We start from the raw sequence: 17,363 nt of genomic DNA on the forward strand, positions 1-17,363 counted from the left end.
TGCCAAGTCCAACCACTAAGCCATGTCCCTAAGCACCACATCTGCACGTCTTTTAAATACCTCCAGGGATGGTGACTCAAGCACTTCCCTGGGCAGCCTGTTCCAGTGATTTACAACATTTTCGGTGAAGAAATTTTTCCTAATATCCAATCTAAACCTCCCCTGGTGCAACTTGACGCCATTTCCTCTTGTCCTATCGCTTGTTACTTGGGAGAAGAGATCAACCCCCACCTGGCTACAACCTCCTTTCAGGTAGTTGTAGAGAGCGATCAGGTCTCTCCTCAGCCTCCGTTTCTTGACACTAAACAACCCCAGTTCCCTCAGCCGCTCCTCATCAGACTTGTGCTCCAGACCCTTCACCAGCTTCATTGCCCGTCTTTGGACACGCGCCAGCCCCTCAACGTCCTTCTTGTAGTGAGGGGCCCAAAACTGAACACAGTATTCCAGCTGCCGCCTCAGCAGTGCCGACTACAAGGGGACGATCGCTGCCCTAGTCCTGCTGGCCACGCTGTCTCTGATACAAGCCAGCATGTCGTTGGCCTCCCGGGCACACTGCTGGCTCATATGCAGCCCGCTGGCGACCAACACCCCCAGGTCCTTTTCCACCAGGCGGCTCTCCAGCCACTCTGCCCCAAGCCCGTAGCGATGCCTGGGGTTGCTGTGACCCAAGCGCAGGACCCGGCACTCAGCCTTGTTGAGCCTCATGCAGCTGGCCTCAGCCCATCGATCCAGCCTGTCCAGATCCCTCTCTAGAGCCTGCCTACCCTCAAGCACATCAACACTCCCCACCAACTTGGTGGTGTCTGCAAACCTACTGAGGGTGCACTCGACCCCCTCGTCCAGATCATTAATGAAGCTATTCAAGAGCACTGGCCCCGCTACTGAGCCCTGAGGAACACCACTTATGACTGACCGCCAACTGGATTTCACTCCATTCGCCACACCTCCTTGGGCCCGGCCGTCCAGCCAGTTTTTGACCCAGCAAAGCGTACGCCCGTCCAAGCCATGAGCAGCCAGGTTCTCCAGGAGAAGGCTGTGGCAAACAGCGTCAAAGGCTTTAATATTGTCCAGGTAGACAACATCCACAGCCTTTCCCTCACCCTCTAAGCGGGTCACCTTGTCATAGGAGGAGATCAGGAGAGTCAAGCAGGACCTGTCTTTCACGAACCCCTGCTGACTGCGCCTGGTCACCTGGTTGTCCTGAACGTGCTACATGATGTCATGGCCCACAGCACTGATTAATTTTTTTCCAGTTCCCATGCAATTCCCGTTCTCATATGGGAAGCTTTCTCTGTCCCACATCCTTTTCCAAAAGCAGCAATAATCTCTTGAATTTGGGAATCTGCACTCCTGAAATTACCCTTGCTTATTTACCTTTCTTTTTCCCAGCAGTAGGTGGACAGGATTTACTCCACCAATGCTGCAGATTCCCTAATCCACCCCGAGCAGTAACATCTTCCTCTTGCCACATGGACTTGTACGCTTACTCCTTAGGGCTTGGCTGGCTGACGGTGCTGGCCCGTCCCCGGAGAGATGCTGTAACGGCACAGTCGCACAGAAATAAATGGCTCAGGGTGCGACGTTCCCCACTGCCTGCGTGCCAGCCCTGCGTGATTGTAGGACTAAGACTGGTAAACCTGGTTTGATTGAGAAGCAGGCAAAGTTAGCTACTATCTACTTCCCCTCCGCTCATTTTTTGGCAGAAGTGGAGGATTCAGATTTAATGAGAGCTTATAGGGATAAAGGATTTGGAGTAAGTAACAGCAGGTCAATATTTTCCCCTCCCCATTTTTCTTGTCGTGGGGGCATATACATGTTTTTACAAAAGATTTTACTATTTTTGTTGAAACTTCCTTGCAAGTGATCTTAATTTTCCACTTTGTATTGGGGTTGGAAAAAAGCTATCACTTTTAAACGTTAATACTTCATTTGTTTTGGGGACATACAGAATAGAAATAAGAGGCAATCTGGAATGGTTGGAGAATATAAAAGTTTAAGGTGCGGTGGTGCTGATATGTTTTAAGGATGCCAGAAAACAAGTCAGACCTCACGTTGTTTCCAGGTCTCCTGCAGACATCCCAGGAAACAGCCCTGTTTTTGCACTCCCTGCTTCATCTTCCCCAGAGGGCCGATTCCTGGTCCCTCTCGCAGCAAAATAAGAGCAGAAAGAAGGATCCTTGTAACCATATTTCATTCGATCCCTTTCCTGAAGGATGCATGCGTGGTAGGTCCTGGATCCCATCTGCTCGGAATGCCCTGGCAAGAGATTTTGGCAGCAAATTGTCCATCTCAAGGTCAGCGTTGGAGTTTGCACCAGGATTTTTTTTTTTTCTGGGGGCACGGTAGGTGCGAGCGGTGCCCAGGGGATGCACGACTCCGAATAAAGCACCAACCTCAGCAGCGCGCGGCCCGTTGCGATGGGCGCGGGCTGCGAGCCTTGGCTGATAAATGATGCTCATATCCCATTCAAATATGATGCAAGCAGTTTTTTTGTAGTTTGTCTTCCATTGCGGTAGTAAAGTTTTTAATTAGGAAAGCTAATGAGATCGATTAGTCATTAGAACTGACCTCTGGATCTCTGCGAGGAGTGTGCATGTGTGCGCTGGGCTGATAACGGGGGACGCTGGGGTATTGTTTGTAATAAAAGCGTAAAGTGTTTGATTTGAGTGAAATGTGCCACGGGGAATACATCATGCGGAGAAAAAAAATTACAACCCTGGGAGCCTGTAATGAAGGGAATTAAACCAACATCCTATCTAAATAACATGATTATCTACACAAAACCCCTCAGCTAGCAAGTAATAATAGAAAACTGAGCTCTTCGGAGAGTCTCTTTCAGGAGGTGGTTAATGCTGGAGCCGTGCACGCAGGCACTTTCAGAAGAGCAGCTCCGGCATGAATACACCATCCAATTACCACCGGGGAATAGAGTTTACCAGGTGCCAGCCCGTCTGTGCAAGGAGGAGGGGGATGCCTGCAAGCCACAACAATTTGGGACCTCTATTTCTTGTGTGAGCGTGAGGCAGGGGACGATGTCAGGCAGGAGTTTGATGAGGTTCTGGGTTGATTAGTGGCAGCTAGAGCTTGTGTAGGGGAAAAAAAAAAAAATGTTAATAATGTATTCAGCAAATTCCCAGCTTAATAATTTTGTAAAGTCGGAGAGGAGGAGGGAAAGGGTCAACTTGTGCTATTGCTGTTTGGGGAGGATGCGGGGTTGTGGCTCTCATCCCTTCCCTGGTGTGAAAGAGCCGCTTGTGGTACGTGGTTAATGCTGTATCCATGAGAGGATGGATGTGTTCATGCCTCATGGGTGGCAAAAGGGTCTCATAGTCACCAACCCTCACCGTAGCTGGGATTTCGTCCTGTGTGTGCAGCGTTGGGCCATGCAGGGGTTTGCACGTCTGTCTTTTTGTTGTTCCTATTTTGCAGTCCTAAATACCGTTCTCTGAAGCAAAATGCTCCAACTTTGCTGGTGCTTGCGAGCACTTATAATTATAATTAGAGCTTAAACCTTGCAAAGGGCTTTAAAATCCCACACGATGGTGCAGTCGGTGCCCTGAAGAATTTAGTCTGCTACAAAAAGTCCCAGGACAGGGAAACAGCAATGAAAACCTGTTTGCTTTCCTTTTTTTTTCCTCTGTCTTCTTGCCTCATCTCTAAAGCGCTGGGTGTCTGCAATTCCTCTCGTCATTGAATCATCGAATGGTTTGGGCTGGAAGGAACCTTTGAAGATCCTCAAGTCCCCTCCCAGCCATGGGCAGGGCCATGTCCCATTACATCAAGTTGCTCAAAGTCCCATCCAACCTGGCCTTGAACACTTCTGGGGAGGGGCATCCACAGCTTCTCTGGGCAACCTCTGCCAGGGACTCACTACCCTCACAGGGAAGAATTTCTTCCTAATATCTCATCTAAGTCTACCCTCTTTCGGTTTAAGTCATTCCCCCTTGTCCTGTCACTCCACACTCTGGTCACCAGCCCCTCTCCAGCTTTCCTGGAGCCCCTGCAGGGACTGGAAGGGGCTCTAAGGTCTCCCCGCAGCCTTCTCTTCTCCAGGCTGAACCACCCCAACTCTCTCAGCCTGTCTCCATAGCAGAGGTGCTCCAGCCCTCAGATCATCTCCGTGGCCTCCTCCGGACTCGCTCCAACAGCTCCATGTCCTTCTTGTCCTGGGGACCCCTGAGCTGGACGCAGCACTGCAGGGGGGTCTCAGCAGAGGGGAGTAGAGGGGCAGAATCCCCTCCCTCAACCTGCTGGTCACGCTGCTGGACACGCAGCCGAGGACACGGTTGGCTTTCTGGGCTGCAAGCGCACATTGCCGGGCCATGTCCAATTCTTCACCCACCAGTATCCCAAAGTTCTTCCCCACAGCACTCAATTCACTCATTCCCCAGTCTGTATTGATGCTGGGGACTGCTCCAACCCATGTGCAGGATCTTGCACTTGACCTTGCTGAACTTCATGAGGTTCACATGGGGCAACAAAACATCCGGTTTTATTTTAATTTCTTTTACTTTAATTGTTATTCCAAAATCATCGGAAACTCTTTAAGTTACTGTCATTAACTTCCTGGCTTTTCAGTTTGTTGAACCTTTACCGGTTGACTTAAGGCACTCTTACTTGGAGCATACTTTGTAGACCTACTGGTTTATGGATGCTCACTGGTTAACAGTAGCATGCCCGTCTTGAAAGCGTCATCAAAAGAATGCTGCTTACTGCGATGCCATAGAAAATAATTTCCATGCAGGCATCATTTTGATGCATTAATTGAGCAAGGGTCCCACACAGGAGTCAGAGAGATGTAAAAGAGTCTCTCTTAAAATAACACGTTGGTGTGAGGATTTGGCTTCACGCATGGTGCAAATGGGTTTGACGTCCCATACGCTGCGGTGTGGACAAGTGCAATGCCAAGTTAGAGCTGGCTGGGCTATTTATACCAAACGCCTTCCAAATTTTATTACAGCCGTATAAAAGAGATTGTTTGCGTGGTGTCGTGAGTGTGCTTGGGGCTTTATAGGCGACGTCGAAGGCTGTGAATCCCTCCATACGCTCCTTGCTCGGTGATCATTTATCTTACAGTATAGTATAGAGGAGCATTACGATCGTCATCTTTATTATGAAAAATTCCAGTGATTTATCTGTTGTGACAGAGCCTGCTTTTCTACTCCCTCCACCCCCCATCAGAAGTTGTAACTCTCTGACTGAGTTTGGGAGTGGAAATTCATGCTGTGGGCTGCCTGATCCCTCCTGAACCCAACGCGAGACGCCAGCTTGCTTGGGAATGCACAAGAAGGAAAATATTCTCCATGTTAAACTGTAAAGCCACGGATCACCGTTACCACTGCTGCAGGGAGATGGGGAAGCTGCTCCCTCCACTCTAGGGAACGAGATCGGCTCTAAAATGTATTTCCCTCTTTTTCTTGTTTCGACACAGATCCAGCATCTTGAGTTTACCAGTTTGCCTGGGAAGCAACCTTATTCTCCCTTCTCTCGCAGCGACAAACATGGGGACGGGTACAACATTTTCAGGGGAAATAATGATTCTGCTTTTCCCCTCTCAACCTTGCAATAATTTTAATTAGAGTATCTCCAAGAAAAACAGCCGGCCCTTTAAATCAGTTATAAAACCAGAAGACTTAGTCTCAGCATGTAGTGTCAGCTTTAATTATCTGGGCAGTTATAGCTGTATGTTATAAAAGTCGGGCAATTAGATGCATTCCTTAAAGCCGTGAAAAAAATTGCTAGCTATCAAGTGGAGGAAAACCAGAGTCAAACATATAACTGTTAATTGCATGAAACATTCAGCAGAATAAACCGGCATGTAGATCATCCTGAAAAATATGATCAAAACAGGAATGATTAAATGCATAAATCTGTTTCCAATGTAGATGTCGGGGATCAAGGTATTGTTGGTGAATGCATGATTCACCTGGTAGAGTTTTGCTGCCGGACTAGTGAAGCCAAACACCCCCAAGCTCATCAGAACCTTTCTGTTACCATCAGCCATGGTAGTCCCATGCCTGATGCACCCCAGAGATCTTCTGCTCTTCTTGCACATGCAGAAGACTTGGCTATAGGACCTACGTTGGCGAGGTCCCTTCTGTCCCACGCACACCTGAATTTCAAACCCTTTTCTCCATTTGCTTTCTTGTAGGATCCAACTTGCACTTTGTAAGGAGCCCCCCAGCCAACAAGGTGATAAAGACGCGCTACAGGATAGTGAAGAAGAACGTGATATCTTCAGCCGGGTCCACATCGTCCTTCAGCAGCCCCATTCCCAACTGGAAGACGAGGCGCCCTGTGGCATCCAGGTAATTCTTCCATCCCTTGAATGCAGCCAGTTGGGACGCAGGAGCCGAGGGAGCTCCCACGTTGGCTCCGTGTTATTACCGTTGCATGTTCGTCGCTTAATTTCTCTATTTGTTTAGCTGCTTCTACGCAGAGTTTATTGACTTAAAGTGTAAAATCGTATTAGTAATCACGTTAGCCCGAGTCGGCGGCCAGCAGCTTGCCACAGTCTGTGGCTTCATATTTATTCCCTGTTTGAATTAATTGTTTTCATGAAGCCGTTAAATAAGCTGTAAGGAAGATGAATAAATGCACGCAGGTCTACATCGGACCTAAGTAAACTCACTGCTTGTTTTAGAGATAGACGTGACCTGTTAATTAGGCATGGTCAAGCCTGTTAACGAGGCCAGACCTTCCCTCTGCTTTATAACATTATCGTGCACGTTGGTGCTACAGAGGAGCTTATTGAAAGCGTGTTGGAGGCAGATGCCCCAAACCTACACCAGGAGGTAGGTGCAGGCACAGACTTGCTTCTTGCCGGGTTATCTGGACGGGTGGAGCATCAGCCCAGCCCTGTAGCAAATAATTTGGCGTGCCAGCACCCGTCTGAGGAAGGATGTCACCAAAGGATGGTGCCGTACCCTTGAGTCTGAGTCTTCCTAAATCAGCTTTACAGACATGCGTATTTAAGCTATGAGTGAGCTGCAGCTACGTTAGCTGGTGGAGATGTTACCAAGGAACATCTTGGAGGCCAAGGCAAAGTCTAAAAGTTGTGTATAAGCTGAAAGATCGTTATGGTAATTGATGTTCTAAAAAAAAAAGCACTATTAGAACTGATGTTTTTGGTTATAACCCGGATTCTGGCTATTCTTAGGTTGAGAATGCCTTTTTCTCCTTTTGAAATGCTGGTTTGCCACTGTCAGGGGCAATAATTTGGTCAAAGACAGCCTGCTCTGCTCCGATGTGGGCTTGTTTGTTTTATTATTCATTCCAGCGTAGCAAATCCGAGGAGCTGGGGGATGCTGCGGACTGTCCCCCACCATCGGCTCCTCCAGCCGACACGAGTCGGCATCAACGCCCTGCTCCAGGTGGTTTCTTCCAAAAGTTATTTCCCCAAGGGTTGATGGCTTTTATGGTGGGTGTTGTGGAGAGACAAAGATTGTGGTGATTGTTTTTAAAGACTAACTTTGCCTGATTTTTCCCTATACTAAGTGAATTTGGCTTTGAGTTTCACAAATATTATTATCTGAAGGGAGGATTGGTTGTGGAAGACTTGAGGGTGATGAGGCTAGGTACCAGGCAAACAGAGAGATTTAATAAAAAAGTGTTTATTTTCAAACTATTTTTTAAAATACAAAATCAAGGCTATTATTTTGCCTTGGTTTTTCAAGCTCTTAGTTGAGAAACACCTTGTCCCGTGTACTATGCCAGCCTTATTTTCAAAGTGCTTCTTCTCGTATGGAAACCGTGGGATCCTTTTGGGCTAACAGCTGATTTCCACCCACATTTTCTGCGGTCAATCTTCCCTGCACTTCCTCCTCCTTTTTCTTCACCTTCTACTTTTCCCTTTGATATCTTTCCGTCATGCCCTTTTATCCAGCCCTGAGATCCGCACGTCTCCTCTTCCTACCCTCCCCAAAAATCAGGTGGTTTGCCTCCTCCGGTGCACTTACTACTCCCATCTCCATTTGCACGTCCTTGGGGCCAACTTCTTGCATTTCCCTTTCCACAAACAAACCACATATTCTTTTTCTTGCTCCCTCATCCTGTGTTTTCGCTGAATCAAGGCAGCGTATGTGTGTATCTTACCTGCCAGTGAGAGTTCTTGCTTGCTCACCGCTCTCAGGCTACGATAGAAAGCCAGACCATCAAAGAAGTAATTGGTGTGTTTCTTCTTTGGCCCGAATAGAAGCTTTTTAAAAATAGTATTATTAATTTGTCTAAGTTCGGCTTTTGCATTGTGAATGTACAAGTATGTTACCGTAAAATCTTAACTTGTATTGCTTCTTAGAGGTTCATAATTCGCTACTGGTAATTATAGTGGCTGGTATTTTGTATGCAAATCAAGAGTTCTTTCTCATGGCTTTTAATGTCCTGTTTCCTCCTGTAGTGTTGGGGTAATGCTGACTCTGGTTCTGGTCGCTCCTGTAGCTACAACCGCTGATGTGCAACTCAAATGGCCCGTAATGAGTGCATTGGCATCCACATCGACATGTGTCTTGCCCTTTCCCATCCCTGGTTCAGTTTGCTGCTTTTTTGGTCCTGAACCAGCCGTTTTGAGCACATCTTCCTTCTTTTATTTAGGTGGAAACAGCTGCCGCTTTCTGTTTCTGGTACAGGCAGTCCTGTTCAAACGACACTTCTCCTTCCATCACTGCCCTCGCTACAAATCCTGCCCATTTATCGGGGAATATTGATTTTTGTTTCTAGTTTTTGTGATGGCAAAATGTTCTGCGAGGGATCTGGGCTGCTTTAGTGTCTCTCTGCAGTTAACGCACCTCAACTGGGACCTTGAAAGAGAAAATGTGAGCCAGGCAAGGCTCGCCCTGCTCCGTAATCGTCCCCATTTTAATCCTGAGAGGGGAATTTGCGTCTTGTACCTGTTGTCTGTTGGTGGATTCGGTTCTGCAATCACTTTCCCAGCCGGTGAAACATGATGATGTTTTTGCCACTTGATGCTTTTTATAGCGAGAATCATCGTGTCATACTGTGACATGACGCTGCCCAAAACTATTATCCTGTTGATGTACGAGCCCGACTCACAAAACTCTTTCAGGCATCAGTGGTAAGCGAGGGAGAGAGAGGCTTCTTGTAGCCACATCGAATTTAATCTGCTTCCTCTTGATGAAGTGCAGATGTGTGTGTTTAATCCAATGCTGTAACAGATTACTAACTTGGTTGCCCAGAGAGGTGGTAGATGCCCCATCCCTGGAAACATTCATGGCCAGGTTGGACGGGGCTCTGAGCAACCTGATGTAGTTGAAGATGTCCTTGCTTGTGGCAGGAAGGTTGAACTAGATGAGCTTTATAGTTCCCTTCCATCCCAAACCATTCGATGGTTCTATAAACTTCAGCCTTAGTTAATAAAAAACAACTCGTGGTCCGAGTATTTGGCTGAGGTTCTTCCCCCCCATCTTGTTACTCCACAGCTGGATGGTTGATGGCTGGAGAACCCATGGTGAGAGCTGAGGAGGGCAGGAGCTTCGAGCAGGGGTTTTGGGCAGGGTTAGAGCAAGAGTCGCTGCCTGCTGGGTGATGGGTCTTGCTCTACCAAGCAGTGATTTTGTGGAGGAGCGACCTTTTGTGCCGCTGCGATTGGCTGAGAGCTCCCACTTGTAGAATAATTTTATCCATATTAATCTTTGACTTCATTAAATGATGTAGTTTAGATCTTACGGCTGTTTCAGACAAATCTTGATAAAATGCCATCAGCAAATTAAAACAATTATATTTTAAAGAAGCAATAAATCTCTTACTCACTCTCCCTATTACCTTCCTTGTGTGTGATCAATCATTGGACTGTCTGGAGGAAGCACATGGCAAATGCTTCTATAGTTTTTACTTTTTTTTTTCTCCATCGTTCATAGCATCCTCTTGGACCTGTAACAAGGAATGAGCTGGGAGCTGCTTTCTTGCTGCTTTGCTGTGCTTTCACCAAAACAACAGGCAGGTTTGGTGGCGGTGGGACACGCTGTGCACGCCTGCAGCACTGGTTTAGTCACCTCCTCATTTTTATCTTTCTGTGTGTGTCATACTGAATGGTCAACTATTTATTTTTAATATCCTTTGCACCTTAAGCCAGAAGTGTGATGTTAAAAGGCTAGTGGTGCTGCAGTCAAGTGCTGCTCCCAAATTGGTTTCTAGCTGAGGCTAAGGGGAAGTTCCTACTATAAAATCTGGGTTTTGGGGGGTCCGAAAGTGATGTGCAAAGGTTTTGCGTGCCCACCGATCTTTTCTGATTTAATACACTGCCTTAATAAACTTTAGGCAGGAGCTGTGTTCTTGTCCATCTTATAAACTTGCTGTCGTTAAAGATGTTTATGAGATTCCCCCTTCTCTTTTTGGGTATCTATGCTGCAGTTTGCAGCAAGAAATCTTGCTGGGGCATCTGTTGCCGACGAACTCCCCCAAATCAGCAGGCTAAGATGAAGAGGGATGTGTCTTTGGGAAATGAGTGACGGGGAGAGTCGCTGCAGGTCCAGAGGTACCCGATGCTAATCCCTCGGTGATGAGTTGTGTTCTCCCCTTATTGCTAGGTTGCATTAAACTTCGCCCTGCTGCTGACTTTTCTTAGAGGCGATAGATGGGAGTATATTTTAAATTAATTTTACTACACTTTTTGTAATATTTTTGTTTTAAATAGATTTATAAGCAACTTGGGGGCTATTTCTCCAAATTTATGAAGATAATTTTCACTCTCTTGATAAGGTTAAATTTACACCTGCTATTTCCATATTAATTCACATTGCTAAGTGGATCTAATTTTCTTCCGTTCTTCTATCTAGCGAGTGTGGCCTTTCCTAATGCAATTTCCCCCTCACTAAATCACTGTGATCGGGAGTCATGATCGAGTTAAATTAACTTAAATTAATTTACTTAATAAGAGCTCCAGATCATTGTGAATGAGGTTAAGATTTATTGATTCTCCTTTTCACTCCTCCCCCTTATCTCTCTGCTTTGCAGGAGCGCAGCTCAGAAGGGCTGTGATTTGCTTGCCTTAAATTTCATTTGCTCCTATTGACATTGCGGTTGGTCATCGCTTAGAAATGGCGGGGGGGATGCCCTCTCCCCGCGCAGCCTCTCGCCGCCGGGAGAGGGCTGAGCGAGTCGCCGCGGAGGAGTTGCGACGGATGAAGCGGCACGCTGAGCGACGGCGGCGATGCTGCTCTTGCTTCCAGCTTCTTTCCATGGTTCACGTGGTGTCAGCAGGCGCGGCCAGCAGTAAACCAGGATGTCCAGGTTTCATAGACCTTGCCCAGAGGTGGCAGAAGCCTTCTGGGGTTGAGGGCGCTGTAGGATTGCGGAAACCGCTAGAAAGGTAGGTAGGGCACCTGCCGTTGTGGCTGGGATCCTGCAGCCCGATGCACGCTGGCTGGAGGGAGCAGATGGGGATATCAGCAGAAGGATGCTCCCGGCCGTTGCACATATCTCCCCTTGCAAAGCCACGTGCTTCACCAAAGGGACAGTCTTCTTGCAAGCGGAGCATGGAAAACGGGACAAACCCAAATGCCATTGAGCATCCATCCCAAGGCAGCAGCGGGAAATATCTGGACCCCTGTACAGAGAATCACGTTGCTGTGACGGGCTCAGCCAGGAACTGTGTGTAGAGCAACAGAGAGCGTTGGCCAGAAGGAGGGTGTACCAAGGCCTGTAGGAGACCCCAGCTCACCCTCCCATGGAGAGACAGGGCCACTTTAAGACACATTTTCGGGAGCAGAGAGACCTATGCGTAGCGGCTGGTGTTGTGTTTGTAGACCCCCGTGATGGGCGAGTTAAATACTGACCCACTTTGAAGAGTTTTATTCTAAAACACTGATGCATGTGTTTAAAAGAAAAGTAACCTGTCTGCAAATATAATCTGGCACTGTTGGAGAAGCTCAGATATTTCCTTCAGAAAACTTTGCAGCTTCTCTTGAGGGACAGTCCTACCCCTCCAGCACTATAAATAAGTAAAGAACAAGATAATAAAACATTTGCCAGAGAAATGCCTGCTCAGTAGAAAAGACTTGTCAGCAGAGGATAAGCTTGTGTGGTTTAGTTTTGTTTTCTTCTTTTGTTTCTGTTCTTTGGCCTGGAGCACATTGAATGGACTAAGATGGAAATGAGAGCCTTTTGGGCTTGACTTGGGTCCTCGCCACCCGTTCCTCTCCGTAGCCCTTAGTGTTTTGCGCTGAAAGATAAAGTGGGTGATGCAGGCTGTTAAACGGGCTGGTGCTCAACCACCACGGTGGGTCCAAGTGCCACTTCCTCAGGGCAAAGGAACATATGGCCAAGTCTCCAGAGGAGGAGAAACCGCTGACTCTGCCAGTCACTGACTTTTCAGGAGGCTGGGATGCTGTGTTCTGTGTCACTTGGACACAACAACCTCTTTGTCTCATCCCTTCCTCTCCTTCACAGTGGATGAGTTTTTAGTTTCCAGTTTCTTTTTACTCTCTTACCAATGGTTTTTGGATATCCATCGCCAGCCAGTCAACCCAACTCATCACCCAGTTCATAGGACCATAGAATGGTTTGACTTGGAAGGGACCTTAACGATCATCCAGTCCAACCCCCTGCCATGGGCAGGGACATGTCCCACTAGATCAGGTTACTCAAAGCCCCATCCAGCCTGACCTTGAACACTTCCAGTGATGGGGCCATTCAATGCTGCCTCTCCAGCTTCTGCTGACCAATGAAGGTATCTACTGAGGGTGTTGTGGAGGCCACCATTCTCCAACACTGTCCCCAGGCTTGGTCTCCTCTCCCATACAGCATCATCATTGGCTTTTCTCTCAAGTCCCATGCTGGGCTGCTGAGCTAATTTCATGCAGCCCATGCCATCCCCCTCCCAGGAAAGCCTTTCAGATTTTCCTTGCTTCATGATCCCATTTTGCTGACATGTCTTGAGTCCTGTTGCATTCTTCCTCACAGGAGTGAAATAGTAGTTTCACCTCCTTGAGCCAACAAGTAGCGCATGGTTGGGAAGGGCGATCGGCTTCCCCCTCTGCGATGGAGTATTTTCCATGTATGGCCAGGGTGAGCAGAGTGTCGATGTGCTCTTGGCTGTGATATGTGTCTTAACTCTTTCCACCTAAACCCTTGGGGAGGGGAGATGTGAGAGTTGCAAGACAGAGGTGTGCGTACCCCAGGTGGTGCGTGCCAGCACGGCTTTCCCTGACCCATTGCTGTTTCTAATTCCTACAGAATGCAGAACCACGTGGTTGGTTGTCAGAAATACTAGTTGCATGGCATAAGTATGAAAACTTAATATATCAATTTTTTTTTTCGAGAGAGCATATTCTTGTGACTTTCTGGGGAAGCTGTCTCCTCCTCTCCATATACCTCCCCTTGCGTTGCAGACTGGGGTGATGCAGAGCGGCCGACCCCCTGTGGCACAGCACCTTAAACCCAAGTGTTTCACTCTGCAGTGAATCGTTTACCATAATCCAAGCTGATGGGCAGTAACGTGTTAAGCCACAGTAATTCAATCACTTCTGAGCTTTTTGGTTGCACTCTAAGGCTCTCCAGCAAGTCCATTAGTTCTGGAAATGGGATGGGTTCGCTCAACTCTGGAAACTGTTGAGAAGCATTTGAGATATGTTGGTGTGCGCTGCTTGTCCTACAACCCAACACTGAGTAGCTTTGTCCACGCTGGCAATTACAGAGCCAGAGTGACCCCTGTGGGGAATTTATTTGGGTCTGGTTGGGCACAGTTTAGCCCTTTTTTCACCCATCAACGTTCGGGGAAATCCCTTCTCCACTTGGTTCGCTTTGCTGGCATGGAGTTACAATCGCCAGCATGGCTTGGGGCTTGCTGGGGAATTATTTACAGCATTTGGGGAAGATACTGCTGTATAGGGCGAAACACCATGGGGCATATTTCTGAAGACTCAAATGGTGGCGAATGTCGTTCTTCTGCTTAAAAAACCCAACTTTAGGGACAAAATGAAGAGAGAGCAGGGGAAAGGGCAGGCCCAGTTGTGCCTGCTGTGCCTTGGGGGCTATATGGAGGATGATCCCATAAATTACCTATAGGCCGACTGCTTCTCTGAAAAGGGACATGGGGATGGCAGCAAGTTTCCTAAAAGCCTAATTGCCCTAACAAGACCCATTGATCGTTAGAAGGACAATGCTGAAGCATCCCATGCGAGAACCACCTTGGTAAGTCACCACTGCAAGGTGTTTAGTTTGCGGGATTTTAAGATACAAGACTTTGAGAGCAGAATCTACTTATAATTATGTTAAATATGTACATTTGTAAAAGTCATCTCCCCAACTATCATTCTGTAGTTTCCTGTTTAAAGGATTCATACTTCTTCTCCAAAAGCATCTGGAGTTTGTGGCTGTAGAAACCAGATTAGTCCATGAACTGTTAGTTCAGTCTGGAGAGGACTTTTGGTTTTTTAAATTCCTGATATGGCTGTGAAAATTCAAAATCCAGCAGTGACACCCTATGGGATGGAGACCAAAAGGTGCATCGGTTTAGTGATGAGTGGTGGAATTACTTAGAAGCAGGTTGGCAAAGCAGTTTTCAGTGTCAGCTCTGCCCGTGGTGTGCTCTGTGCCAACAGGATCCTTCTCTCTCCGTCCCTAACCACTGTCTCAAAAATCTCAAGGTGAAGAAGCCAGAGGCAAATAAACAACACCTGATTATTTCTCCACGTGGCTAAGTAGGCGCTGCTGTCGCGTATTTACTCAATGCACCTCTAGGAGAAGTCATCAAGCAGTTTTGGAGAGCGAAGACGCTGTTCTCCATGTGTCTTCGAGATGAGGCAGGGTCTGGAGATGTTTGCGCAGCTCTCCAAAGGAAGGCGCATTAAATCACGATGCGTTCCTGATCCCGCGGAGGGGGCAGTGATTGAGGGTGAGAGCAGAGAGGGGGGTTTGGGGCTGTAATGTGTGATGGATGGAGCAAATCCGTATTTCTCTGGTGCTGGGACATCATCTCGAAAGTTGCAGAGAAGACGCAGAAAACTGTTAACGTAGGCTTCTACCGTTGATAATTGCTTGAGTGCTCTGACGGGGCGAAGCTTTAATCGAAGTTATCATATATTGTGAGCAGACAGGGATGGTTTTTTTTTTTTAAAGATCTCAGCAAAGGCTGTCTTCTTAGTCCATTTATTTTTTCCACGGGTTGGTACGTTCACTTTAGCAGGGAGAAGGGATCCAAGCGATGGGATCCTGACCTCCTGCGGACCAGTTTGGAGCACAAACTGGACTGGTGCTGTGGTTGAGATGCTGCTTTTCAAGCTGGGGGGAGCCTGCAAGGTCCAGACTGGAACCTCCAATTTTTTGGGGGGAGGGTTTAAGTTCAGCTTTGTAAGTTATTTATCTCGTTTGGATGATGCTCCGCTGGGATTTTGCATCTTCCACTCCTGGTGCCAATTGCTTCTGGATCTCCTCTCACATCAGCGAAGGATCCTGAGCATCGTAACCCTGTGGGCAGAGGTTGGGGCACCAGGAGTTAATTTTATTTTATCAAGATGATAAAATACCCCTCTGCCTCCCCGGCTTTTGATGCGTTAATCTGAAAAAGGAGTCGAAATGTGACTAATGTCCTTAAAGTTCCTGTCAATTTTTTTCTTCCCAAATTCATTTGACATGAAAGTGAGAAGTAAACAGAAAGCCTGTGTTTAAGCAGATAACTTGGAAAGCCTTTTCCATCACATTTAAAAACGGCCGTGTCATGGATTCTGCGAATTGGCGGGTTCTATTTTGTTTTATTTTATTTTGTCTGTGTGGTAAATTTTCTTTTAATAATCTCGACGTGGTTTTACGAGGTTTAGGGCTAAGATTTTTTTTGAAGGGATGTTAAACCATTCTCCAAAATGACATCTCATTAAAGTGAAATTCATCTGCTGGGATTGGAGACATTACAGACAGGAGGAAACTGTGGCTCCCATTTGAAAATACATATTTTTTTTTTTTCCTATAGGAAGTACTTTTAATCTTTTTAATGAGGATGGTATGAGATACACAACCCCGTATTGTTTCTGAGAAGCCCTGACATCTGGCCCAGCATAATCCCGTTTCTGTTAGGGACTAGTTTAGAGGCTTTAAAAAACAATGTCGCCTCTTTTGGGTAAAGCTCGGGATTAATCTTTCATATGCTTAGCGCTCCCCCCTTGCAGAAAGACAGACACTTTGTAACACTCAGTCTTCCTTTTTTCTTTTTTCTTTTTTCCCCCTATTTCTTCTTTCCCCTGTTTCCCTCTCTTTTCTCCTCTTTTCCCTCTTCTCTCTTTTTCCTCTTTTCTTTTTTCCTCTTTCCTTTTTCTTTTTTCCATATTTTCTTTTTTCTTATTTTTCTTTTTCTTTTTTCCCCTCCTTTTTTCTTTTCTCATTTTTTTGACATTTTCCCCCTTTTTTCCTTTTTTCTTCCCCCTTTCCCCTTTTTTCTTTTTCCCTCATTCTTTTTCCTTTTTTCCTTCCCCCCTTTTTCTCCTTTTTCTCCTTTTTCCCTTTTTTCTTCCCCCTGTTTTTCCTTTCCCCCTGTTTTCCCTTTTTCCCTTTTTTCCCTTTTCCCCTTTTTTCCTGTTTTTCCTTTTTTCCTGTTTTTCCTTGGGTTTCCCCCCCCTTCCTCCCCCCCCTTTTTTTTTTCTTCTTTTTATTTCCCTTCCCCTCTCCTTTTTACCTTTTTTTTTCCTCTTTTCTTTCCCTATTGTGTTTCCCCAAACCAGACCTGAGAGCTCGGTGCTTTCCCAGCCGACAGCCTGAGCAGCAGGTTCAAGACGAGCAGCTTTGCAGCAGGAACCAGTCCTGGGCTGTCCCCCCACATCCTCCCAGTTCCCCCCAGTCCTGTCCTGTGCCGTGGCAACCTTGTGCCATGAGGTTGTATTTTGTGCTGCTTTTGCATGATTTTGGGGCTGCTGGCCTCGGGGAGAGCGCTCCGGTTTCCTCCTCAAAGGGTCGGCTGCAGTAATTGAGCTCTACTTCGGAGGAACTAATGAAAACAAAATAAAAAAAGGACTGAGAGGTTAACTACCAGCTTTAAATGCATATGAAAATACTTAAGAATAATGGGATTTTCTTTTTTAATTTTGGTTAATGGAGTAGTCGAGTTTTGAATGGATTCTATTAAAAATAAAACTGTCACATCTGAACCTGGGGAGGCAATGATGGGTTATTTACTCGGCAGGGAGTTATGTTGATCTTGGATCAGTCCTTCTCCGGAGCCTGGAGCGTCCTTCTTTGGGGGGCCTGTCATTCCCTAAACCCAGATCTTTTCTTGCTGGGAGATCTTGCAGCTTCATCACGTGCTGGATCTGTGTTGGTTGTGAGCAGAAAAAAGGGATGCTTGCCTAGTTTAGCTTCAAAAATTGAGAATTTCTGCTTTTTTCCTCCCTTTCTGAATTAGTGGGGTATAGCTCATAGCCCTC

General features: G+C 46.8%; 1 protein-coding gene across 2 annotated transcripts in view; it reads left to right on the forward strand.

Annotated features, from left to right (window-relative positions):
• Positions 1 to 17,363, forward strand: part of ZC3H3 (zinc finger CCCH-type containing 3) — a 181,411-nt gene that overhangs the window by 74,540 nt on the left and 89,508 nt on the right. For both annotated transcript variants that reach the window (XM_075743163.1, XM_075743164.1), the window contains exon 4: positions 6,152 to 6,308. In XM_075743163.1, coding sequence (XP_075599278.1) covers positions 6,152 to 6,308 — 157 coding nt within the window. The remainder of the gene's footprint in view (positions 1 to 6,151; positions 6,309 to 17,363) is intronic.

The sequence above is a fragment of the Balearica regulorum genome, chromosome 2 (assembly GCF_011004875.1).
Source record: "Balearica regulorum gibbericeps isolate bBalReg1 chromosome 2, bBalReg1.pri, whole genome shotgun sequence".
Lineage (NCBI taxonomy): Eukaryota > Metazoa > Chordata > Aves > Gruiformes > Gruidae > Balearica > Balearica regulorum.